The sequence below is a fragment of the Musca vetustissima genome, unplaced genomic scaffold (genome assembly GCF_032173495.1).
Source record: "Musca vetustissima isolate MV318-11 ecotype Yass unplaced genomic scaffold, APGP_CSIRO_Mvet_v1 utg19843, whole genome shotgun sequence".
Taxonomy (NCBI): domain Eukaryota; kingdom Metazoa; phylum Arthropoda; class Insecta; order Diptera; family Muscidae; genus Musca; species Musca vetustissima.
The window spans coordinates 19,157-46,527 of record NW_026886942.1 but is presented as its reverse complement, the minus strand read 5'-3'; the positions used below and the strand labels follow the sequence as shown (position 1 = coordinate 46,527).

Here is a 27,371-nt window from a genome sequence, read left to right as displayed (position 1 = left end):
GCTGAGCAAATTTTTTCTATAAAAAACAACTATCCTCAGTAGCTGAGCAGTAGAAAAAACTATCCTCAGTAGCTGAGCAAATTTTTTTCTATAGAAAAAACTATCCTCAGTAGCTGAGCAATTTTTTTTCTATAGAAAAAACTATCCTCAGTAGCTGAGCAAATTTTTTTCTATAGAAAAAACTATCCTCAGTAGATGAGCAAATTTTTTTCTATACAAAAAACTATACTCAGTAGCTGAGCAATTTTTTTTCTATAGAAAAAACTATACTCAGTAGCTGAGCAAATTTTTTTCTATAGAAAAAACTATCTTCAGTAGCTGAACAAATTTTTTCTATAGAAAAAACTATCCTCAGTAACTAAGCAAATTTTTTTCTATAGAAAAAACTATCCTAAGTTCCTGAGCAAATTGTTTTTCTACAGAAAAAACTATCCTCAGTAACTGAGCAAACTTTTTTCTATAGAAAAAACTATCCTCAGTAACTGAGCAAATTTTTTTCTACAGAAAAAACAATCCTCAGTAACTGAGCAAATTTTTTTCTATAGAAAAAACTATCCTCAGTTGCTGAGCAAATTTGTTTCTATAGAAAAAACTATCCTCAGTAGCTGAACAAATTTTTGTCTATAGAAAAAACTATCCTCAGTAGCTGAACAAATTTTTTTCTATAGAAAAAACTATCCTCAGTAGCTGAAAAAATTTTTTTCTGTAGAAAAAACTATCCTCAGTAGCTGAGCAAATTTTTTTCTATAGAAAAAACTATCCTCAGTAGCTGAGCAAATTTTTTTCTATAGAAAAAACTATCCTCAGTAGCTGAGCAAATTTTTTTCTATAGAAAAAACTATCCTCAGTAGCTGAGCAAATTTTTTTCTATAGAAAAAAATATCCTCAGTAGCTGAAAAAAATTTTTCTGTAGAAAAAACTATCCTCAGTAGCTGAGCAAATTATTTTCTATAGAAAAAAATATCCTCAGTAGCTGAGCAAATTTTTTTCTATAGAAAAAACTATCCTCAGTAGCTGAGCAAATTTTTTTCTATAGAAAAAACTATCCTCAGTAGCTGAGCAAATTTTTTTCTATAGAAAAAACTATCCTCAGTAGCTGAGCAAATTTGTTTCTATAGAAAAAACTATCCTCAGTAGCTGAGCAAATTTTTTTCTATAGAAAAAACTATCCTCAGTAGCTGAGCAAATTTTTTTCTATAGAAAAAACTATCCTCAGTGGCTGAGCAAATTTTTTTCTATAGAAAAAACTATCCTCAGTAGCTGAGCAAATTTTTTTCTATAGAAAAAACTATCCTCAGTAGCTGAGCAAATTTTTTTCTATAGAAAAAACTATCCTCAGTAGCTGAGCAAATTTTTTTCTATAGAAAAAAATATCCTCAGTAGCTGAGCAAATTTTTTCCATAGAAAAAACTATCCTCAGTAGCTGAGCAATTTTTTTTCTATATAAAAAAACTATTATCAGTTCTTGAGCAATTTTTGTTCTCCACATTTCTAATAGAAAATTGGTCATGAACCTATAGAACTACTTCCTAAAAATTAAATCATTTAAATAGATAATTCCAAAGATTAACAAATCCCCATATCCTATCATCGAATCTTTTTTTTAATAAGTGTTCAATTTCAACATCACTTATTTCCTCTACTTCCGACAATTCATTGATTCGTATATAAAAAGCCACTTGTGGTGGTATTGAATTTTTACGAAACAAAAAAAAAAATACAACAATTCAAGGAAATCCCAATACAAGAACACTTGTGCGAATGATTACTCTCTTCCGTCCTCGCCATCACCACCACCACCTGTTTTGTGACGAACATGACCCTTAAGACAATCGTTCATATATAAAAAAAAAGTTAAGGAAAAAACTACTCCACATATCTCTCTTCCTTCCTCGAAATCCAAAAGTGTCGCGCTGTGATAATTCGACAATCGTGAAATGATTTTTTGCTGACGCCGAAGAAACAAAAAAAATCCTCCAAACACAGCCCCGACTAGTGCTAATGTTGTTGATATTTTTAGTTTCATCGTCTTAGACGTGAACGGAAATAAAAGCAATTCGACAAGACATGGCATGAAATTCCCAAGACCATTGAAAGATTGTGATAAGGAAATAATACACAGAAAAAAATTGTTTCCTCAGGAACTGAGGAAGAATTTTTTCTATAGAAAAAAATTTCATCAGGAACTGAGGAATACTTTTTTATATAGGAAAAATTTTGTCCAGAAACTCAGGACAGTTTTTTCTATAAAAAAAATGAGAAAGGATTTCCTCAGGAACATAGGGAGGCTTTTTTCTATAAAAAAGAATTTCCTCAGGAACTGAGAAAATTTGCTCAGTAACTGAGCAAGACTTTTTTCTATAGAAAAAAAAATTGCTCAGCAACTTTTTTCTATAGAAAAAAATTTGCTCAGGAACTGAGCAAGACTTTTTTCTATAGAAAAAAATTTGCTCAGGAACTTAGCAAGACTACTGAGGATAGTTTTTTCTATAGAAAAAATTTTCCTCAGCTACTGAGGTTAGTTTTTTCTATAGAAAAAATTTTGTTCAGCTCCTGAGGATAGTTTTTTTTTAGAAAAAAATTTGCTCAGCTACTGGGGATAGTTTTTTCTATAGAAAAAAATTTGCTCAGCTACTGATAGTTTTTTTATATAGAAACAAATTTGATCAGGAACTGAGGAAAACTTTTTTCTATAGAAAAGGAAGGCTTTTTTCTATAGAAAAACATTTTCTCAGGAACTGAGGAAGGCTTTTTCCAATAGAAAAAAATTGATCAGGATCTGAGGAAGACTATAGAACTGAGGAAAATTAGCCTTCCTCATTTCCTGAGGAATTTTTTTCTCTATAAAATCAAGACTTCCTCATTTGCAGAGGAAATATTTTCTATAGAAAAAAGCCATCTTCAGTTTCTGAGGAAATTTTTTTCTGTAGGAAAAATCCTCATTTTTTCCTGAGCAATTATGTTTCTATAGTAAAAGGTACTTCCACAGTTCCTGAACGACTTTTTTCTATAGAAAATCGCTTCCTTAGTTCCTGAGAATTTTTTCCATAGAAAAAAGCCTTCTTTAGTTTCTGAAGTGTTTCTGTTGTAAAAACCTTCCTCAGTTCCTGAGGATTTTATTCTATAGAAAAAAGTGTCCTAAGTTGCTGAGCAAACTTTTTCTATAGAAAAAACTGTCCTCCATTAGTGAGCATGTTTTCAATAGAAAAAAACTGTCCTCAGTGCCAGAGCAATTTGTTTTCTATAGAAAAAACTATCCTCAGTTCCTGAGCAAATGTTTTTCCATAGTAAAAAACTGTCCTCACTTACTGATGATTTTTTTTTTATAGAAAAAAGCCTTCCCTACTTCCTGAGGAAATTTTTTCTATAGAAAAAAGCCTTCCTCAGTTCCTGAGAAAATTTTTCTAAATTTGTTTTAATTTTTTCTCAGTGTCCCAAATTGTCAATTATTGCTCAATTGAGGGTGATAGTGGTAGAAAAAAATCATAGAATTTCCTAATAGAGATACAAGTGTGACTGTGACTACAAATCTAACGCCTTATGTTACAAATCTTCTTCACTTTTTTTTGTTGGATTCCAAAGCAAGGAAACAAAAAGGCTATTGGAATATCTAGTGGAAGAGGACTACAACTTATCTTTGAATGAATCTTGAAAATGTTGCTGATATTTCAATTGTCTCTGCTGGTGTTCGCCAAAAAACAAACCTCCGAACAAAAAACCCAGTCAAGATGAAAAAGACAAGATAATAAAAAATGCAATGGTCTAACGAATAACTCACACCACTCAGATAAAAAATTATATATTTAGTAAAAATATAAAATAATAAAAATTAAATAATTTTTAGTACTGAGATTAGAAGTAAGACTGCTTACATTTTTTTCCTTGCATTGATTTCTTTTAGAGCCATTAAAAGTTATTATAATGTTTAATAGTTTTTTTTTTTCTAATTTAGTTCTGAGCTTTAGCTTTTATTGTGAATCCTTGCATTTTTATTACCTTTAAACTTTGTATTGATAAAACTTTTAAAAGTTTTTTGATTTTTTAAATCATCAAAACAAAAAAGAACACCCAAAATAAATAACTCGGCAATAGACATCATCTATGAGAATTACCATGAAACACATTCGAACCCCTTGCCTCAAACAGCCAGCCAGTCACCTCACCTTAACCCGTCCTAACTAACATCTATCTCCGAATTGTAGTTGCTTTGTCTGTCTGTTATCATTTCTTTGACTTTGGTCTGTTTTTTTTTTTACCACAATAAAATGAACTAACAAACAAAACAACAACAGCAATGAAAGCAACCGAAATAACCTTCAAACATGAAAATTGTTTTATTATTTTAAATAAATCATCACACGAATATAAAAAGAAAAAAAAACACAACAATAAACCAAACAACAGCAAAAAGTAACCCAACTACTCTGAGACCCAAACCTAAAACCGGAGCATTCGACTAATTTGCCAATGAATTCATTTCCATTCGTATCCGTTTCGTATGTTAACTTTATTTGTAGAAAAACAAATTGAATGCCCTTCTTCTCCCCCACCTCATCTTGGTCTCAGCTATCATCACCAAGTTTTCATAGGGCCATCATCGTTTAAGCCGACAATACATTCCAGCTGCCTTAACTCGTCTTTATTTGATGGTGGTGGTGGCGATGATGATTATGATGTTGATGAGACGATGATGATAAAGAGTTAGAAAAAGGTGTAGCCGGTTGTGTTATAACCAAAAAGATTTTTTACATGGCCAAATATATTTAAATTTTATCACTTTTTTGAAGGGGAATAGGTGAAAATATACAGTGGTATGAAATAATTCAAGAATAGGAGGTTGGTTGTATAATCGAAATGACTCCACCATATTTTCCTTGGAAAGCCGTGGTCTCCATGAACTTTTCCATAAAAAATCGGGGTCTCCATCTAATTTTCCATGGAAAACCAGGCTCTCCACCGCATTTTCCTTGAAAAATCGGGGTCTCCACCAACTTTTCCATGGAAAACCGGGGTCTCCACCAACTTTTCCATGGAAAACCGGAGTCTCCACCAACTTTTCCATGGAAAACCGGAGTCTCCACCAACTCCACCATGGAAAACCGGGGTCTCCACCAACTCCACCATGGAAAACCGGGGTCTCCACCAACTTTTCCATGGAAAACCGGGGTCTCCACCAACTTTTCCATGGAAAACCGGGGTCTCCACCAACTTTTCCATGGAAAACCGGGGTCTCCACCAACTTTTCCATGGAAAACCGGGGTCTCCACCAACTTTTCCATGGAAAACCGGGGTCTCCACCAACTTTTCCATGGAAAACCGGGGTCTCCACCAACTTTTCCATGGAAAACCGGGGTCTCCACCAACTTTTCCATGGAAAACCGGGGTCTCCACCAAATTTTCAATGGAAAACCGGGGTCTCCACCAACTTTTCCATGGAAAACCGTAGTGTCCACCAACTTTTCCATGAAAAACTTGTCCATGGAAAACCGTGGTCTCCACCTCATTTTCACTGGAAAACCGTGGTCTCCACCTCATTTTCCATGGAAAAACGGGGGACTCCTCCACTTTTTCTATGGAAAACCGTTGTCTCCACCACTTTTTCCATGGAAAGCCGTTGTCTCCACCACATTTTCCACGCAAAACCGTGTTCTCCACAATGGAAACACGTGGTCTTCATCAACTTTTCTATGGGAAACCAGGTTCTCCATCAAATTTTCCATGGAAAACCGGGATCTCCACCAACTTTTCCATGGAAAACCATGGTCTCCACCACTTTTTCATGGAAAACCATGGTCTCCACCATTTTTTCATGGAAAACCGTGGTCTCCACCAACTTTTCCATGGAAAACCGGGGTCTCCACCAACTTTTCCATGGAAAACCGGGGTCTCTACCAACTTTTCCATGGAAAACCGGGGTCTCCACCAACTTTTCCATGGAAAACCGGGGTCTCCACCAACTTTTCCATGGAAAACCGAGGTCTCCACCAACTTTTCCATGGAAAACCGGGGTCTCCACCACTTTTCCCATGGAAAACCGTGGTCTCCACCAACATTTCCATGGAAATCCAGGGCTTCGCCATCGATGGACATCCAAGGTCTCTGCCAACAACATATATCAAATTTAAAATGCTTCGCCACTGTTCACCGCCACAAAGTTTCATCACTTTTATGGACATAACCCTTGGCTTCAAAATATTATTCCCTCTATTTTTACATTGAAGAAAAAAAAAAGAAATCAAAATATCCAAATTTGTATTTCTTTTTGCCATTTGGAATTTGTTTTAATTTATTTTATTAGCTGGTAAAGTGCATAATGGCTTACATGACGCCCAAATAGACATTGGTGTTTACAACAGAACACCCATGCTCACACACACACTCACACAAGTTCAACACCATGTCGATGTAGAGAACCTGTAAGGGCCCTTGTAAAACCACAGCGAAAGAATGAAACTTATGACCATGAGGATGATACCGGCAACGGAAAAAACAATCAACTAACCAAAAACGAAAAAAGAAATCCCCAAAAAATGGGAATCACTTTCCAAGGCAAGGAAAAACTTTTTACCTTCGAATCAAAAACGAAAAGAAAAAAAGATGAGCGAAAAAACAACAACAGCAACAGAAAAGAGAAGAAGAGCCTTAACAATGTTAAACAACACATTTTTAATTTCTTTTTGTTTCGAACGAAAATTTTCAAACAATACTGAACACACATTCAGACACACGTACACATATACCCGTGGTTCGATAACCAACAGCCACATCTAATATGAATTGTTACATCTTCTTTGTGTTGGTGTTGAACTCCAATAAAAAATAAGGAAGACCTATTCATAACAAAAACAGAACACGGACCACCAACTGCTAGAGGTTAGCAGGAAGAAAGTGAAACAAAAAAACAGAAGCGGAAACCCATATCTTCCTTCTACCGTTTGTCAGTTGTTTCGCTTGGTGGCAACTGGTACCACTTGGAGAGAGAAAAAACTTCAGTTCAGTTAATTAGAAATCACAATGCTTAATTTTTACATGATTTTCTTAGTTGTTTTCTAAGGTCTTTTATGGCATGGTGGTGTCTTCTCCCGATGTCTTCTTTGTCGGAAAAAGTTTCAAAAGAATTTGTAACAAATTCGGTAGTTTAATTTGATTTGGCCAAGAGAAGGTAACCAGCATTTCCGTGAGGGTTTACATGACGATGGACAGGGCGAGAATGGAAAAAAATATCTACAATTGGAAACATAAGGTCTCCTTTCTATGGAAATCCAAGGTTTCCACGAAGCTCTGCATGGAAATCTATGGTCTCCCCCTAATTAGCCATAGGAATCCAACGATTCCACCATATTGTACATGAAAATTCTAGTTCTCCAAAAAAATTTTCCATGGACATCCAAAGTTTCCCCCAAGTTCTCTGCAAAGTCTCCGCCATGTACTATATAGAAATCTAAGGTCTCCACCAAGTTCTGAATTTCAATCCATGGCCTCCAACAAATTTTTTAATGAAAATTCCAGGTCACCCATAAGTCTTCCATGGAACTCCAAGGTCTCAACCAATTTTTCTACGAAGTTCTGCATTAAAATCGAAGGTTTTCTTTAAAATCCACCTACTTTTCCATGGAAAAACGTGGTCTCCACCAACTATTCCATTGAAGACCGAGGTCTCCACCACATTTTCCATGGAAAATCGTGGTCTTCATCAACTTTTCCATGGAAAACCGGGGTCTCCACTAACATTTTCATGGAAAACCGGGATCTCCACCAACTTTTCCATGGAAAAACGTGGTCTCCACCAACTATTCCATTGAAGACCGAGGTCTCCACCACATTTTCCATGGAAAACCGGGGTCTTCACCACTTTTTCCAAAAACCGTGGTTTCCACCACATTTGCCATGGAAACCCGGGGTCTACACGAATTTTTTCAATGGGGTCTACACCAATTTTTTCAATGGAAATCCAAGGTATGTATCAACTTATCCACCTACTTTTCCAATGGAAATCCAAGTTTTCCTCCAACTTTATCAATCGAAATACAATTCAATGGAAGAAAACCCGTAGTAACCTCTAAATTTCCATGGAATTCCTAGGTTTGCATTTAACACCCAGGTCTTCCCCAAAATCTCAAGGAAAAACAGTGGTTTCGTCCAAGTTTTCCTTAGTCTCCTTTCCGTGTTCTCCCAACTCCTCCTTAAGGTTATCCATGCTAGCCACTCAATTATTGATTCTATCGCCACCTATTTAATATGAGGAACAACAAATAGACAGCCTTAATTTTGTTACCCGCCCCATTGATTGTTCAGATACAACTAATAATCCACCCAGCCGGACCCAGTCAATCGGTGGCAAACTTAATAAGCAGGGAGGTGTTGTTCTTGTTGATGTTGTTGTTCTTCTTCTTATTTAGTTGAACTTCTTTAACGAAATAATGAAGAGAAAAGTGGAAAAGTTTTTGTGTGCTTTTTCACCTCCCTTGTTATTTGGTTCGGTGGTTAGCAAAGCAGGGGGTAGGAAGGAGGTAGAATTCGATAATAAGCCCTCAATTGAAGATATTCATCCTAATGAGATGATTTCGACACGGTTTCGGTTGTGTTGTTTTGCCTTAGATGGTTAGCGGAAGGTCAGTCTGATACGAAATAAAACAATTTGTGTAGATAGATACAGTATCGAGAATTGAAATTATTCTAAGGTTAGTAAAATTTATTAGTAAAACTTCGACACTTTGTGGGAGTGGTACCTGAAAGGGTGGACCGGTAGACACCATAAAAATGTAGACACCTTGTATGATAAGCCTTTTTCAAACTGATACAGACTAAGGTCCCCACAACAGAGGAACAGAGGTCTCCACCCATTTTCCATGGAAAACAGAGGTCTCCACCACATTTTCCATGGAAAACAGAGGTCTCCACCAACTATTTCAATGGAAATCCAATTCATCACCAATTTTACATCTCGATCCAAGGTCTCAACAAAGTTTTGGGAATCGAAGAAAATCCGTAGTGGCCCTCAACTACAGACTAAGGTCCCCACAACAGAAAAACGTCCAATTGTGATCTATCTTCAAAACAGCGGATGGGCATGAACCCTACTGACCCCCGAATTAATAAACTAGTCGGCGACTATAAGCGGAAAAAGTGGTTAGAATATCTGAAGTGTTGTAACATCGATACCAGATCGAGTACGTTGTATGCAAAGGTTAAGTCGCTCTTGATATCAGAAAGGAAAAAAGATCGGGCATCGCTTTCTCGTTTAACGCCTTTGAGGCGGCGACAGATTCGAAGTGGTGTGCGTGTTGTTTTAACCGGCAATTCATACATCAACTCGAGAGCGACAGGGAGATGAAAAAATATTGCCCCATATACAGTATTTTCCGGTCGATGAGGAACTACAATAATTTACGTTGGAGGATGTTGCAATTGACATCAGAAGTGCAAAAACATCCAAGGCTCTTGGTCCTGATAAAATCTCAATTAAGATGTTAAAATAGCTACGTGAGCCAGGAGTAGAGTGCCTAAGCCAAGCCTAGAAAATAGGCAGAGTTGTCCTGCCTATCCGTGTATATTGCAGACCGATCTCACTATTTTCGGCAATAGATAAGACTCTTGAGCCATTACTACTTCCTGGCAAACCTGAATGCTACACACTTGCGGATCATAAACATGAACTCGGGAAGCACGCCATTTCCACACACATAACGAAAGGGCTTAACCAAAAAAGACCGTGTGATAAGACAGTTTTGGTTACGATTGATCTATCCAAGGCATTTGATGCTTCAGTCACGTCAAGAAGTGCACTGCAGCCAAGTTTGAAACGTTAGGTCGTGAATTATATGTGTGGACGCCAGTCGTAAGAGAAATTCAGAAAAATTATGTTAAAGATTCGTAGAGCGGAACAGGAAGTTCCAGAACTGGAACCATTCTGGAATTTAACATCTGCCATAGGTTAAATATATACCTCACATACTTAGCAGATCTTTTCCATACGAAAAATATCGAAATATCCCAAGGTTATAGGGGTCACATTCGATAGCTTGCATCTATCGTCCATGCATGGCACAGCTATTTTTGAGATTAGGTCTGGAGCTGGAACAAGGCCATCAAGTCACTAGCCGCCAGTTCTTGAGAAGCTACTAAAGAAACATTGTATACAAACCATACAGCGATATGCCGGTCTGTGCGGTTACAGTGTGGATCGTCAACGTTAATGCAATGCAAAATCCATCTGAACCACCACGTTATGAAGGAAAGATCTTCATGATTTAGAGGGAAGTCTGGAGGTACAAAAGACAACCTTTAGATCAACCGGGCTATCAGGTAGGATTGAATCGTATTCATAATGTTGCAGTTGAGTAATCAATTCGAGAATACAGGGTAAATATAATCCTCGGAGAACACCCGCTATCAATAGCAACAGAAAAGCAGCAGCTACCGCGACTAACCAAAGTATTTGTATTTCGAAAACAGACCTGCCAGAATGCCACCCTGAGAACTGCAACAGAGTGGCTCCTCAAGAGACGAAGATCATACCCGACCATAGAAACAATAAAATGTTGTCGTTGCCATACCTGCTTGGGTGTTATTGTCGGAAACATCCCTATTAAGATCTCTCTCGATCTTTATTATGTAGAGAGAGAGAGAGAGCCAAAGATACAAACGTGATCAATAGGCTTATCAGACAGACCTGGATAGCATTCATACAGATTCAGTCACCCAGGCAGTAGAACAATACCATATGAATGCTGTACTCGGAGACCATATATCATCCATAGCTTCAGAGAAGAAGCAGCAGTCTAGACAGACACGAGTAGTCTTAGCACAGCTAAGATCAAGATTGGGCAAACCGAATTGTGGTCATAATCCCATCATGTAGACTAGGACCAAATGACGCGTTGCACCTATTCAAGTGCCCAGCGAAGCCTACTGACTTGTCCCCATATTATCTATGGATGCAGCCCATACATGTTGTAACCTTCATGGATTTGGACAAACAAGAGTCGGAACCGGACAAAACACAATGGATTCACATTCATGCATTTCTGTTGCTACAACAACAAAGCAGGGTTATTTCGCCTCAATTGAGGTCTGGGTGGTATGATCGCTACATTTCGTGAATATCTTCCCGGCATGTGGTAAACGTTCATATGACAAGCTACGCCTCTTCAATTACCCAGCTAATTCGACTCACCTAATAACCTGTACAGGTCACAGCTTTTTAAACCTGCAGATAGAAGCAAAACCAGATTAAACCGAAAAACCACCCCGATTTTATCGTCAGAAGAACTAAATACTTTCGCTAACTTCGGCTTCTTAATAGCATTCCAGCCAAACGGCAGTGAATTCGAATCTTGCCCCCAAAAATTAGGTATTATGGCGATTTTTGACACTGTTTTCAACCGAATTGGCTGTAATTTGCTTCGTTTTGGCTCTTATTGGGAATAAAATATTACTAATGAAATGGTTCAGTGTTTAGGGTAGCCCCCATATAACGTTCAATATTGGCAATGTTTCGGGATAGTCCGAATACAATATTCGGTATTTTGAGGTTTAGGGAAACTCCCCAACGCAACATTCCAAAGATTGGTATTTTTGGAGCTTGAGTCGGTGTTTCAACCGATTTGGGAGTAATTTAATATTTTCTATTCTCATTCAGTAGAAAATTTTCCTACCAAGAGTTATCGAAATTGACTCATGTTTCCGGGTAGCCTACATACAAATATAATACTTATTATACGCTATTTTGGGGCACGTTTGGGCACAATTTTTAATTGAATTGGAACTTATTTAATTTTTAGATTCTCATGGGATGTCAATTCAATCAACCCCTACACATGCCTTTCTGCAACATATGCCAAAATTCAGATTTAAAGTCGTTTGACTACAATGTAAATCTATATAAAGCTCTGTTAAAAATTTAATCTCAATCAGACACCCGTTCGAAATATATATGGAAGCTTTGCCGGTATCTGCACCAATTTCAACAAAGCTCAATAACGTCGCCCTACCCTCAAGTTCATACGTTGTGCAAAATTTCGTGTCAATCGGACAAACATTAGGAGTTTGGTGCACAATTTACACAAAATAGTAAGAAAATATATATGGAAGCTTTATGTAAATCTGAACCGATTTTCACAAAACTTCATTATAGACTTAATTCAGTACGCTATGTGAAATTTCAAGCAAATGTTGACATAAAATCGGAGGAAAATATATATAAGTGAATGACCAAACCTAGACCTAATGACATTCCAGCGAAGGCTAAGTTATCATATCTTAATTATTAATCTCAATTATATAGAGTAGGTCAAGAAGCTCAGATGAAGTGTAGAGCTTCCTTCACCACGTATCCATATCGTTTTTTTACTTTATTCTTTAACATCCTCCATAATTTGTAAGTCAGTTACAGTAGTTCCAATATCCTTGAGCTAATTTGCTACACTCTTTTTTCACATCACATTTGAGTGTGAGTATGTCTGTGTATATGAATGAAAAAAAAAACAACAAGAACAATCAAAAAAGAAAGAAACACTTGTTCAGCTTTGGAAGTGAATTAGCCGACGATTTTATTTTACTTCATGACTGAACGAAGTGTTTGTTTGTTTGCTTCCATGGCCCCTGGCATATACAAGAAAAAAAAATCCGTTGAGTATGCACATCCTAGAACTGTTTCTATTTACACTTGACTTATAAGTGTGTTAGGCAAGCTGACTGGCAGTCAGACCAATTCATCACATATTCAAACTCATGGGAGCTAACATTAAAATGAAACTAACCACCATTCAAGTGTTCAAGGAAGTATCGATGGATTTTGAAGAAGATATAAGTTAGGGAAGTAAAAAGGGGAGCGGAGAAGGGAATTTAGAAAAATGCAAAGGGAAAGAAGTTTTCCAGCTTCGAAACATTCAATATGCATAGCCGGACGGCAGTCCGATGGATGTATTTATGTAGTTCTTTATGTTCTTCTCTCTTATATATTTATTTATATGTTCAGTCACAACCAGTCCCTAGGGGTGTGAAAATATTGGCTCACTAATAATTTGTTTGATTTTTTTATTGTCCAAGAAGGAGAAAATCAAAATACAGTTGAACTTCCATAATTTGAAAAACCAATATACCGAAAAACCTTCGAAGTCTTAAGGGGGCTTCGAGTTATGGAATTCATTATAACTTGCCTCTTTAGTTCTAATATAACTATATACGCTTCTACTATAACTATATATATTGTCTTATGAAGTTCGACTATATTAAGTTTCACCTCAGAACAGGTGTCTTGTTCCGACTTCCTGGCGAAAAGGAAGTGACTTTATTTTATTATTTACTTCGAGAAGTTATAGTAAACCACAATTTGTTTTTAAATACAATATATATTATATATAGCATATTTTTAGGAGTTGTTTACATTTTTAATTTTCAATACGATATTTTGTAGCATATTTTTAGGCGCAAATTTAAATTTGAAAACGCAACAACAATACCTACCTTGAGCTTTGTTTTTTTTTCTATTTAAAATTTATGACCTTTGTCAATTTTCATTTATTTCTATGCTTTCTAAATTTTTAAAATTCAAAAAAACAACAATAAAAAAATAGAAACATTTTTCGAAACTTACCGGTCCCTGGGGTCTTCTGTGAGCCCGTTGTGCTACTACTGGCAGCAGCAGATGTTGTTGAAGTTCTTTCATGTTTTAGCTGGACATCGGCCAAATTTAAATGTTGTTGTTGTTTCTGTGTGGAGCCTTGTCCTGCTCCAGCTACAGCAGCTGCTGTAGGTATTGTTTCGACATTCGCACCATTGAGATTTACACGTGAAGAATTATGATGATTTTTATGGACAATATTGGCAGCAATAGTTGCAATATTACTATTACCATTGTTGTTGTTGTTGCTGTTATTATTGTTGCCATTGGCATTTGTTAAACGCAAATAGGTGGTGGTTGTACCTCCATTACCTCCAGCAGCAGCAGCAGCAGCAACATTTGTTGCCTTACCATTACCCCCAGTATTGGTACTGGCCGTAGCTGTCAAAATATGCCTTGGCTGTCCCTTGGCGGAGGCTAAAATATCACCCAATTTGGTGGTGGTTATTGTTGTTGCCCCACCACCACCACTACTATTCAACGCTGAGGATGAATTATGATGACCACCACCATTGTTGTTGTTATTAGCAGTATTGTTATTCGTTCCATTATTTGCTTTGCTTTGAGATTTTTTGTGACGTGTAAAGGTGATAGTATTTGGTTTTGTATTGACAACATTACCTCCTGCTCCGGACGTTGTCAGAATTTGGGATTGGTGTTGTTGGTGCTGCTGTTTCTGTTGCATGGAGGACAAAGATGATGAGGATAAGCTTAGCTTATGTTCCACTGTCAATGAATTGGCCAACGATGAAGACGAAGCCGAGGATGATTTTGCAATATTTGCTAAGGATGAGGTAGAATTGGCACCTAATGATATATTCGAAGAAGAAGATGCTGTTCCGGCCGATGTCGACGACAATGCCGTTGATGATGAATTGCGTATGACCAGAATTGATTGGGATTTTTCTAAACGTTTTAATGTTTGCAAAACAAAAGGACCCTTGTCATCACCGCCACCATTTGTCGTAGATGATGATGACGAGGCTGATGTTAGGCTACCGAAACGATTGCTATCTGTGCTTAAACTCCGAGAAGTCTGGAAAATAAAGAGATTGGAAGGGAGAAGGAAATTTGTTAATAAAGATATGTGGATTATATTCAATATTTTATAAAAAAGTTCTAGTTATGTCGATGATAGTTTGGTATAGTCAGAAACACAGTCAACTCTATGATGGAAAACCGAAATCGAACCTGTCAATAGAATCCTTTATTTCGAAAAAAATAGAAAAGCCTGGTTTGTTTTCTCCGACCTACATCGGGAAAAAAAAAACTTAATTGTACCCACTTTAGATGTATCTATGGACTTATTTTCCGCACATGGGTAATATTTCTCGATATTGCATTCTCTTTTGCGATTAGAGGCCATCTTTTTCGAATAATCTGTGGCATTTTTTCGAATCAAAATTACGGTGCACATCTACACAAGAGCAAACATGTTACTAGACGGACACGGACTCTTTCTTATGTGGACTCAACCACAGGCCAGAATATAAAAACTATGGGCGGGACGGCATCTCTTCTGTGTTTACAAAGTTAATGACAGTTTAACGAAACAGAGTGAGTCGATCCTCAGCCTAATTGAGGATGTCCGGACAAAATTAAAAAAAAACCCTTCGGCTACAACCTTTATCTAAATTTCCCCAGTCTCCCGTATATCACCAGAAGCCACAGTAGAGGAGAGAGTACACACCCCTGAGGCGTTCCTCTGTTGACAGATTTCCCCACAGAACTCTTCCCTAGAGATAAATTGATATTTCTATGTTCCCCTCAGTCTATCAATCTATTCTGTAAGAGATTAGGAGTTCCCCGTACATTCGATTCCAGCTTCACATTATTGAAGGCTTCTTCAATATCGAAGAATGCAACTAATGTGTAGCGGGAATTTTCCATATTCTTCGTAATGTGTCCGACCACCTCTTGTGAGGCAGTATCCACAGATTTGACTTTGATGTAGGCGTGTTGGGATTTGCTAATCTTATTAAAATCGATGAAATTTCCGGGCTTGTAACATTTCTAGTATCTTAAGTAGAAAGGGATAAATGCTAATCGATCTATAATCCTTAGGTAACGTGTCACTGGGTTTTCGGGTTAAAGGTTACATTTGCCTCTTTCCATAGACTGGGTAGGGTATGTACGATAACTTAAGACATGCCCTGAAATACCTTTCTAGTGTCTTGAATAGAAAGGAAAAAATGTAAAATAATTTCAGACAAGACCTGAAAATCCCTTGTAGTATGACCAATACACAATCAAGGCCGGTATTATGCCGTCTAGCCCAGAGGAATTGTGGGGCTGTACGCCATTTATTGCCCATACCAGTTTTGGGAATGATACCAATATACTTACATTCTTAAACAGAAATGGACGATCTGTAGCCGACACAGTGGAATTGGATTTCTTCAGTTGACCGGATTGCAACAATACCGTTTCCAATTGACTTGCATTGATGGGTGTCTGCAGCAGTATTGTATTCGTTTCCTTGGGTACGATATGAGCTGTGGTGGTAGCGGTCGCGGCAGCAGAAGTGGTGTTGGAATTAATTGTATTATTTCCAACACCCGACTGGGATGAGGCCGCCAACACAGTTCCACCCACAATACCACCATTGGCATTGGTAAATAGGGAAATGCTAGTTTTACGTGCCACCGTCGTTGTTGCCGGCAATTGGGTTAATGTTGCCACGGCGGCTTTTTCATTTTGTTGCTGCAACTGTTGTTGTTGCTGCTGCTGCTGCTGTTGATGGTGTTCCGTGAGAAATGTAAAAATGTCCTGCTTATTTTGGATGACAATTTCGCCATGTTCATTGCGTGATCCACGCACAACAATAATGTTGTTGGTTAAATGTTGTTGTTGTTGTGTTGGATGCTGCTGTTGCTGCTGCTGAGTCGTTGCTGCCGATTGTGAGGTATGGGCAACAATTAAACCGGATGGTTGTGATTGCTGTGACTGTGCCTGCAATTGGAACTGTAATGTTGATGGTTGCTGAGTGGTTAATTGTTGGTGTTGATGCTGTTGCTGCGGCTGCTGTTGTTGTTGTTGCTGCATTAATAATATTTTTTGGTTTCGAAAAAGAAATTATCGCTGTTCTATGGACATTTGGAATTGTAGCTGGTGTGGAAATCGTCTATGATTTGGAATGGAGGGAAGTGCCGAAATATGTTGCTGTGTTATGGATGTTTTTCAAATAGATTCAAATCTTTGTGGTGTCACTGCAAAGAGAAATAGAAAAGAGAAACCGTTAGAAAATTTAAACCACGATAATAATATTTAGTTTTAAAGCTTTTGTAAATTCACCATTGTGAATTAATAAATTTGTGATTAATTATTGTGATTGATTTCTAATTTAAATGCAACTATGTAGACTACTTGTCACGCTGTATTAACAGCGTGGACAGAATTGTACATTTCTTAATATCTTCTGGTTGGAAGTCGATGTAAAAAAGTAACGCCACTTTGTTTACTCATCTCTTAAGAATATATCGGGTGGCGTAGGGGATGATAGATACCAAGCAACGGCTCTGATTGGCTTTAACATGGCGAAGTCCAGGCTTATCTTGGTCCCTCTTTCATCTCAATTGTGGACACTGACCTCCCCGCGGTGCCACCTGGGGAGCTATTCTCATCACCCGATGAAATAGTGAGCTAATATGTGCCGCGAGTTCACCCATAAGAACTATAAAAAAATGGGTTGAGGCGTCGGGTTAGTTGCCCACTCTCGGAAAACCCAACCTACTATGAAAAAGCAAAGAAAAAGAAAGCCAAACCCCCCTAATGTTGACGACCCCCGCAAACGTATAAAGGACCACGATCTGCGAATCTGCACTTGGAATGTGCGCACGTTGTACAGAACAGGCGCAGTATTCGCTTTGGCGGATATACTCAAGAAGTACAAAGCCGATATTATTGCCTTACAGGAAATGCGATGGAAAGGGACAGGCGTAAGTAAATCAGACGATTACGCCCTGTATTATAGCTGCCATGAAACGAGACATGAATTTGGCTGCGGATTTATGGTTAACAGGAGAATAAAAGACCTTGTCTCCAGATTCACTCCAGTAGATGAACGAATTGCTATAATCCGTATAAAAGCGAAGTTCTTTTACATCAGTCTAATTTGCGCCCATGCTCCGACCGAAAATAAAGATGAACAGACCAAAGACATATTTTATGAGCGCCTAGAAACAGCATATGACCGTTGCCCTGGCCATGACATTAAAATTCTGCTAGGAGAAGGGAAAATATCTTTGGCCCCACCGTCGGAAAATTCAGCCTTCATGAAGAAACATCCGACAACGGCATGAGGTTGATTGACTTCGCGGCAGCAAAAAACATGGTAGTTAGCAGCACCAGATTCAAGCATCTCGATATACACAAGGCCACCTGGATCTCTCCTGATCAAGTAACGAGAAATCAAATTGATCATGTTGTGATAGACGGAAGGCATTCATCCAGTGTTTTAGACGTCCGATCGATCCGAGGAGCGAATATCGATTCGGACCATTACCTTGTGGCAGCCAAGGTACGCACCCGTCTTAATGTTGCAGCAAAGGTGCGATCTAATACAACACGGAAACTCGACGTCGAAAAGCTGCAAACACAACAGGTAGCCGAGGCCTACTCCGCTCAACTTACCCATCTGCTTGAAGAAAGCACTTCTTGTCCCGATAATAGTATAGAAGCACAATGGCAAAGGATTGCCCACTCCCTACAAACTGCAGCAAAAGGAACAATTGGGTACCAAAAACCACCACCAAGAAACCCATGGTACGATCAGGAGTGTCGTAATGCTACTGATGAGAAAAACGCAGAGTAGAGGCAACCCTGCATACAGTAGCAACACGTAACGTGATGGAGAATTATCGGAAGAAAAGGAGAGAGGAGAAACGTGTTTTCAGAAAAAAGAAGAAAGAACAAGAAAAACGTGAGCATGAGCAAATCGAGATGTACAGGAGTCAGAATGAAGTCCGGAAATTTTACCAACTAGTAAAACACCAAACCGAAGGCTTTGGTGCAGGCACATCCTCCTGTACAGATGAAGAAGGAAACCTGGTGACAGATACAGACAGCATGTTGAGGATCTGGAGGAGCATTTCGAAAAGCTACTAGTATCAAATATTGGCGATGAAGAAGATACCCCAGAACCAATAAGAGATGATGGCATAGAGTGTATACCACCTAGCCAAGATGAGGTCATAAAAGCAATTAATCGGCTCAAGAACAACAAAGCAGCAGGAGCCGATGGGTTACCAGCCGAACTATTCAATACCGGTCGTCAGACGCAGATCGGGAGCAGACACCAACTTATTAGTACAATTTGGCTAGAGGAATGCATGCCCAATGATTGGAACCTCAGTATTCTGTGGCCCGTGCACAAAAAAGGAGGCAAAACGATATGTGCTTCCATGTGTCTAAGTGTCTCCTTCCCATCGCATATAAGTTGATATCCAGTGTGCTGAGTGAACGACTGAAGCCAATGGCCAATGACATTATTGGACCATACCAATGCGGATTCAGACCTGGCAAATGCACAATTGACCAGATTTTCACTCTGCGCCAAATCTTAGAAAAGGCCCACGAAAACCACTTCGACACATTTCATGTATTCGTCGACTATAAAGCCGCATTTGACTGTCCTATTCGTTCAGAGGTGTTTAAAGCCATGTCTGTATTCGGAATTCCTGCAAAGATGATACGGCTATGCAGGATAACTTTAACTGACACAAGGTCAGCAGTTAAAGTCGAAAATGACCTCTCGGAGCCCTTTAATACCGAATGGGGATTCAGACAAGCTGACGTTTTTTTTTGTGTGACCTGTTTAACATCCCGCTAGAAAAGGTTATACAAGAGGCAAGGGTGAACAGAAAAGACGCATCGATATAATGGGTAGAACATTGCGAACTTTAACAGCCACCTTTGAACAAATTGAGGAGTCTGCCAAAGTGGATCTGGCAGTTAATTGCGAGATCAAGCTGATGGTATCAACGCGCAAGACGTCCTGTAGGCTTGGATTAACAGTGGAACTTGAAAACTACAGCTTCGAGGTAGTCAAAGATTTAATATTCCTCGGTATTGTCATAAATAGAACTAATGACATCAAATTTGAAATCCGGAGGAGGATAGAGTTGGCCAACAGATGCTACTATGATCTAAGCAGTTTAGAAACAAGGCCAGACCAAAATCACACTCTTCAAGACGCTGATACCAACTGTACTGTTATATGGATCTGAATGCAGCTCTTAAGAGGAAAATTCTCCGAAAGATCTATGAGCCGATCTGCGTTGACAATGAATATCGCCGTGTAACTTTTTTAAGCTCGGCTTATGGAACAAACCAGCTAAGTAAGTTATCCCAAACCTTGTGACCGAACTTAGTAACAGTCATATAGGTCTCATAAGCAACATATCACCGCAACAGCGTTGGGCGCCATCCTTATGCATATAAAAGACTAGGTCCAATCAAGATTGGAGTAACACAAGGGTAACTTCTAGGCCAGTATTGCTTATATCCGACTGCTGTTAACCTGAAGGAGGATTGCTGATAACCTACGCCGACTAAGTTATATTAGCTCTGCGTGTAGAGGTTATACTGACTGAAACATTCGCAGTTTCGTGGATGCGACAGTGGTAGATAGAATTTGGCAGGGCAAATAAGCAATGAGTGCCATTAACAAATTTTTTGAATGCTTTCTTATCAACCTCATCAATCAAAAGATGTTTCGCGATTTTCAGTTCGGATCATGTTTAAACCCATAATAAAACTCACAGGAAATTTCTTCAGAAAATGCATCCCGACATGATATCAAGACATCATTTTTCATGATAAAGTCGATACTATCCATGAACATCTAAAATTGGAATAACTTTGACAGGATTGATAGCCTGATGATGATTGACTGAAATAATAGAATTTATGGATGTAACCTCCAACAAAATGATTCCTTTCTAATTCCGACTTGAACTTGAATCTCCCATTAACCCATCTTTCAATGGAAATTGTTAGTATCATGTTGTTACTACAACTTGTCACAAAAGAATTAACAATAGCAATATATTGACTTGTTGTTACTATCCGTTTGGACAACCCACTTTGTCAAGTGGAAATGTTCGCTGTCACAACGCTGTCCAACTCCTCCCACAACAACCATTTGACAACAGGTTCTCGTTGTCGTTGAAAGCTTTCAATTGATAATGTCCTTTAGAGACAAAATATCCTGTCGCTTTTGCACAGACGGTATGCAAACTATTTTATTGTCATCGAGCTACGACGAACATAACGAAACGAAAAAAAAGTGAACAGCAAATATGTCACGACAAGTTCGTAGTCAGTCCTAAGGACGATGACATTTATGCGTGGCGGAGAAAAAAAAACAAAGCGATTCCCCCCTAGTTGGGTGAACCACATAGTCATGTTTGCTTGTTTTGGTCGATTTGTTGGTCAATAATATTCAGTGTGTGTCCTCTTACCGACCATTACAATGATATCAACAAATAAATATCATAGAGGTCTCTCCACTTTCCCCCCTACTTAAGTCATCTTTTGAATCTCTAAAAAACTTTTGACCTCCACTCTCTGGTCGGTTATCGTTAAACGTAGAAATTCTTTGATAAACCATCTAAAGGGTAAACTAACCGGAAATTTATTACTTCATATTGTCAATGCAAACAGGACGAGAGGACATGCATGTGCACGTGTTTGTGTGTGTGTGTAAGGAACCAATAAATGTGTGTGGACATTCGGCCAGTCGTTCCGTTCGTTCGTTCGCTTTAAAAGCCCCAACACATTTTGCATTAGAAAATGTAATGTTTTTGTTTGACCGCTCATAGATAGATTTTTCGCGTCACTTCTATAGGACTTTGTGGTTGCGTGGAGTTCCTTTTTGTTACCGAGCCTTTTATGGGAAAGGGTTCTTTCGGTATGACACTGACATCTATTGTGTAAACATATTTTCTAACAAAATAAACTTTGTTTCAGCTTTGGCGTTTTTTGTTTGTCTCTTTTCTTTTTGGGGTCACTCGGAAGGGATAAAAGTAATAACAAATAGTCAACATATCAATGAGAGTTAAATAAAAAGAACTACAAACAACAACAACAGTAGTTACTACTTTACAATCGAGGGGAAACACAGTGGTGATTTTTTTCTATAGCAAATGTTAAAACAGCCTGCATACTTTTAGGCGTCTGTAGTAGACCATATGATCGTACTCGAAGATCATAACATGTGGAATAGCGGTAAATGTTTATATGATCGGATGAATTGGGTTCTAGTTCCTGGGTTAAATAGATGGTAATCTGACGTTCACGATGTGCGGCGCACAATCCCACGATCACGGCCAAAAATGGCCAAAACCAACTATCTCGAAGGACAAATTTACTGATGAAAATTTATAGAAAATACTCCAATTAGAAGAGTGAAGTAGGGTATGATAAATACCAAGCAACGGCTCTGATTCGATTTTCGTGAATATCCATCTGGTGGTATCAACGCTCAAGACGTCCAGTACACTTGGAACTACAGTGGAACCTGAGAATTACAACTTCGAGGTAGTTAAAAATTTCATATACCTGGGTACCGCCATAAAAAAAAACTAATGACATCAATTTGGAAATCCGGAGGAGGATAGTGTTGGCCAACAGATACTACTATGATCTAAGTAAGCTGTTTAAAAACAAGGCCAGACCAAAATCACACTCTACAAGACGCTGATACCAACCGTACTGTTATATGGATCTGAAGGCAGCTCTTGGAGTGTTTAAGAGGAAAGAATTCTCCGAAAGATCTATGAGCCGATCTGCGTTGTCAGTGAATATCGCCGTATAATGAACCATGAGTTGTACCACATATTCTCGGACATCGGAATTGTCAGACGTATCGAACTGCAGCGACAACGTTGGCTAGACCATGTTGTGAAAATGGATGAAGATGCCCCAGCTCAAGAGGCATAGAAAAGCGAATCAGCTGATGGTTCAGGCAGAAGGGGAAAACCAAAATGGGCAAAACCAAGTATCTCGGAGGACAAATTTACTGAGGAAAATTTATAGAAAATACTCCAATTAGAAGAGTGACGTAGGGGATGATAGATACCAAGCAACGGCTCTGATTCGATTTAACATGACGAAGCCCAGGCTTATCTTGGTCCCTTTTTCATCTCTAATGTAGACACTGACCTTCCCGCGGTGTCGCTACTTTCATCATCATCCTTTGAAATAGTGAGCTGATATGTGCAGCGAGTTCACTCATAAGAACTATAAAAATAAGGGATGATGCGGGAGGTGAGTAGCCCACACTCGGAAAGCCCCTCCTACTATGAAAAAGCAAAAAAAAAAAAACAAGCTGCCATGAAAAGAGACGTGAATTTGGCTGCGGATTTTTGGAGAATAAAAGACCACGTCACCAGATTCACTCCAGTAGCGAATTGCTATAATCCGAATAAAAGCGAAGTCAGTATACATCAGTCTTATTTGCACCCATTCTCCGACGGAAGACAATGATGAACAGACCAAAAACATATTTTACGAACTCCTAGAAACAGCATATGACTGCTGCCCTGGCCATGACATTTAAATTCTACTAGGAGATTCTAATGTAAAAATCGGAAGGGAAACTATTTTTGGCCCCATCGTCAAAAAATTCAGCTTCCATGAAGAGACGTCCGACAACGGCATGAGGTTGATTGTCTTCGCGGCAGCAAAGAATATGGCAGTTAGCAGCACCAGATTCAAGTAATCTCGATATTCCCAAGGCTACCTGGATTTCTTCTGATCAAGCAACGAGAAATCAAATTGAGCATGTTGGGATAGAGGGAAGGCATTCATCCTGTGTTTTAGACGGCATGAGGTTGATTGTCTTTGCGGCAGCAAAAAATATGGTAGTTAGCAGCACCAGATTCAAGCAATCTCGGTATACCCAAGGCTGCCTGGATTTCTTCTGATCAAGCAACGAGAAATCAAATCGATCATGTTGCGATAGACGGAAGGCATTCATCCTGTGTTTTAGACGTTCGATCGATACGAGGAGCGAATATCAATTCGGACCATTACCTTGTGCAGCAAAGGTGCGATCCTATGTAAGCCTACTCCGCTCAACTTAACCACTTGCTTGACCAAAGCACTCCTTGTCGCCGATAATAATATAGAAGCACAATGGCAAAGAATGGGCCACTCCCCACAAACTGCAGCAAAAGCAACATTTGGGTACCAAAAACCACCATCAAGAAACCCATGGTACGATCAGGAGTGTCGGAATGATACTGTGTGCCGTAACGCAGCGTATAGGGCAACCCTGCAAACAGTAGCAACACGTAATGCGATGGAGTATTATCGGGTGAAAAGGAGAAAGGAAAAACGTATTTTCAGAAAAAAACAAGAAAACCGTGAGCAAATCGAAATGTACAGGAGTCAGAATGAAGTCCAGAAATTTTACCAACGAGTAAAACACGAAACCGAAGGCTTTGGTGCAGGCACATCCTCCTGTAGAGGTGAAGGGAAAATCTGTTGACAGTTACAGACAGCGTGCTGAGGATCTGGAAGAAGCATTTTGAAAAGCTTCTGGTATCAAATAGTGGCGGTGAAGAAGATGCCCCAGAACCCATAATATATGACGTTATAGATTGTGTACCACCTAGCCAAGATGAGGTCAGAGTAGCAATTAATCGGTGGTCTATTCAAGATCGGTGGTCAGACGATGATCAGAAGCATGCACCAGTTGATTATTGGCTAGAGGATTGCATACTCAATGATTGGAATCTCAGAACCCTGTGTCCCGTGCACAAAAAAGGAGACAGGACGATATGTACCAAGTATAGAGGAATAAGTCTCCTCCCCATCGCACATAAAGTGCTGTCGAGCGTGCTGTGTAAGCGACTGAAACCAATGGACAATGACATTGTTGGACCATACCAATGCGGCTTCAGGCCTGGCAAATCCACCATTGATCAGATTTTCACACTGCGCCCAATCCAGGAAAAAGACTCACGAAAAACACATCCATCTATTCGTCGACTCTAAAGCCGCATTCGTCAGCCTAATCCGCTCAGAGGTTTTTAAAGCCATGTCTGCGTTCGTCATTCCTTCAAATTTAATACGGCTTTGCAGGATAACTTTAACTGACACAAGGTCAGCAGTTAAAGTTGGAAAGGTCCTCTCGGAGCCCTTCAATACCGAACGAGGATTCAGTCAAGGTGACAGTTGGTCGTGTAATCTTTTTACTGTCCTGCTGGAAAAGGACATACGAGACGCAAATGCACTCAAAAAAAACACGGGAGGCAACAGCCACCTTTGAACTCAATTCGTTCAAAGGTAGCTGTTGCCTCCCGCAATGTTCGACCCATTATGTCGATGTTGACGTCGGATGGAGTCTGATAAAGTGGATCTGTCAGTAAATGGCGAAAAGGCCAACGCGCAACACGCCCCATCGAGTCTGACCAACTGTGGAACTTGAGAACTACAGCTTCGAGGTAGTCAAAGATTTTATATACCTTGTTACTGCCATAAATAAAACTATTGACATCAGTTTTGAAATTCGGAGTAGGATAGTGTTGGCCAACAGATGCTACTATGATCTAAGCAAGCAAATTAGAAACAATGTCACCTCTCGTCAGACCAAACTCCTACTCTACAAGACCGGTGCTGCAATATGGATCAGAAAAACAGCTCTTGGAGTGTTTGAGAGAAAAATGCTCCTCCCGCCAGACCAAACTCACACTCTACAAAACTTTGATACTACCTTGCTGCAATATGGATTTGAAGCAAGCAGATGAAGCAGCTCATGGAGAGTTTGAGAGAAAGATGCTCCGAAAGACCTATGGGCTGATCTACGTTAACGGTGAATACTGCCGTCGAATGAACCATATATTGTCAGACGTATCGAGCTGCAGAGATTACGTTGGCTAGGTTATGTTGTGAGAATGGATGAGGATGTCCCAGCACAAAAGGCATATAAAAGCGAGCCCACTGATGGCTCACACTGAGGTGGAAGGCCAAGAATTAGATATAAAGATCAAGTGGAAGAGAACATTTCGAAGAGCTGCACACAAGACCGATGAGCCTGGAAACCATTTTTATGCTCAGCTTCTAGAACAAATTTTCTTTCACAAGCCAGCTATGTAGGTTAGGTAACCTCCAGATTTGATTCCATTTGAACATTGTGGTAGCCCACTGTGCAAAGATTCCCCCATCCTGCTCATTGTATATCTATTTGAACAAAAAAATTGATAGCAGACAAAAAGACAACACGCGACAAAATGCACTTCAGAGTTGAGTTATGCCTAACAAGATAATGTACGATGACGACGACGACAGCGATGAGGATATACCGACATACAACAATATACACCCCTTGTTACAACGTCGTATGGTCGTATGGAGAGCTGTTCTGATGGGAGGCAAAAACAAAAAAAAACACGAAACGATTACATGAACTTAAAAACACGTTTACGAATAGTGGCTTTATTTTAGATGACAAACAGTAAAGGGCTATGAAGAAGAGGAAGAAGATATATGGGAAATGGAAAAAAATGGGCCTAGAAGCAGAAGAAGTGTTGCCACACACACAACAATGTTCTTGGTGTTGTGGGTAGTTAGGAGGTTTTTGTGCTATTTTTATGCGTTTAAGAAGGGTAATACTTTTAAAGGCAACAGCTACAACAAAATAGCTTCACACACAGCAACGCTTTTCGTGATGGACTTGGTCTGTTTTGACAAAAATAGCTTTAAAAGTCAAATGCTACACATCGACAGCGACCACACGCCGACAGCGACAAATGACAATTATCCGGCGAATGAAGAAGAAGCTTCAAGCCCCCAAAATAAACCCATGAACAACAACAACAACGACGACAAAATTTTAGACAAACAACTGACCACTTGGTAAGTGCAGCGGAACGGAACAATAGATGTGTGTTTAGGCTTTTCTCTGTCATATAGACAAAAATGAATGGACGTTGGTTCGGTTCGCTTTTGGCGGGAACATTGAACAAAAAGCTGAAAATAAATAGCCTCACTATCTTTATATCAAAAAAGCAGGAGCACACAAAAAACACACACACACACAAGCAGGACATATTTATTGCGCTTTGCATACTTCTTAGGCGGCAATCACTTAGACAAATACACGCACGCTCACACACACACACATTCTAAGCCAGAAGACAAATAGACAGGACATACAACACAAACAATAAAGCCCCTCTATGGGATGGATATAAAGAAAGGAACGCAATAAAAAGTGTGTGTGAATTATGAGCCACTAAAAATAGTGTCGACATAACAAATACTAAGGGACACATGGACGCACTCACACACACACACATACCCATGAAGTGGTTTTAACCATCCACTGCTACACACTACCAATATGGTCTGTAGTAGTAGTAGATTAAGTACCTTGTGGCACTGAATTATACTTGAAAAAATATGTAAAAACCAAAACATAAGGACTCTTGATGTCCTTAAGTAAAGGACTTAAGATGTCGTAGCCAAAGAGAAGGGACACCAGTTGCTGGGTGGATATTGTAATTAATGAATATTTTATTAATAACGAACTTCTGATTTTTATATCTGTAACACTGTATATTATTTTCTGGCCGAATAATCTGTAATATTGCTTCTTAGGTTCTCATTAGCTAGTGAAAAACGGAACGGAACCGGTATTTGCTCTGTATCGATTTATCACGTTGACAACTGCATCAGTACGAATGCTCGATAGTCATATTAATTTAAAGGTTCCCTTTTGTAACAATGGATCTCTCAA

The 27,371-nt window shown here is 39.0% G+C and overlaps 1 protein-coding gene across 1 annotated transcript; it reads right to left on the bottom strand.

The window, feature by feature from the left end:
* Positions 1–8,327: 8,327 nt before the first annotated feature.
* Positions 8,328–16,669, bottom strand: LOC133334435 (uncharacterized protein DDB_G0283357-like). The gene is made up of 5 exons (XM_061542731.1): positions 16,520–16,669; positions 15,971–16,333; positions 15,437–15,637; positions 13,598–14,660; positions 8,328–8,407 (listed from the first exon to the last, which is right to left on the bottom strand). The coding sequence occupies exons 1-5, from the start codon at positions 16,667–16,669 to the stop codon at positions 8,328–8,330; spliced, it is 1,857 nt and encodes a 618-aa protein (XP_061398715.1).
* Between the last annotated feature and the right edge of the window lie 10,702 nt (positions 16,670–27,371).

What these genes read in the sequence shown, in the direction of transcription:
- LOC133334435 (XM_061542731.1), bottom strand. Translation starts at nt 16,669, where the DNA reads ATGCAGCAACAACAACAACAGCAGCCGCAGCAACAGCATCAACACCAA. An exon ending in TTGCCCATACCTCACAATCG is followed by an intron (nt 16,334 to 16,519) that starts GCAGCAACGACT and finishes CAACAACAACAG; the next exon opens with TTGCAGCAACAAAATGAAAA. An exon ending in GTCCATTTCTGTTTAAGAAT is followed by an intron (nt 15,638 to 15,970) that starts GTAAGTATATTG and finishes TTAAGATACTAG; the next exon opens with AAATGTTACAAGCCCGGAAA.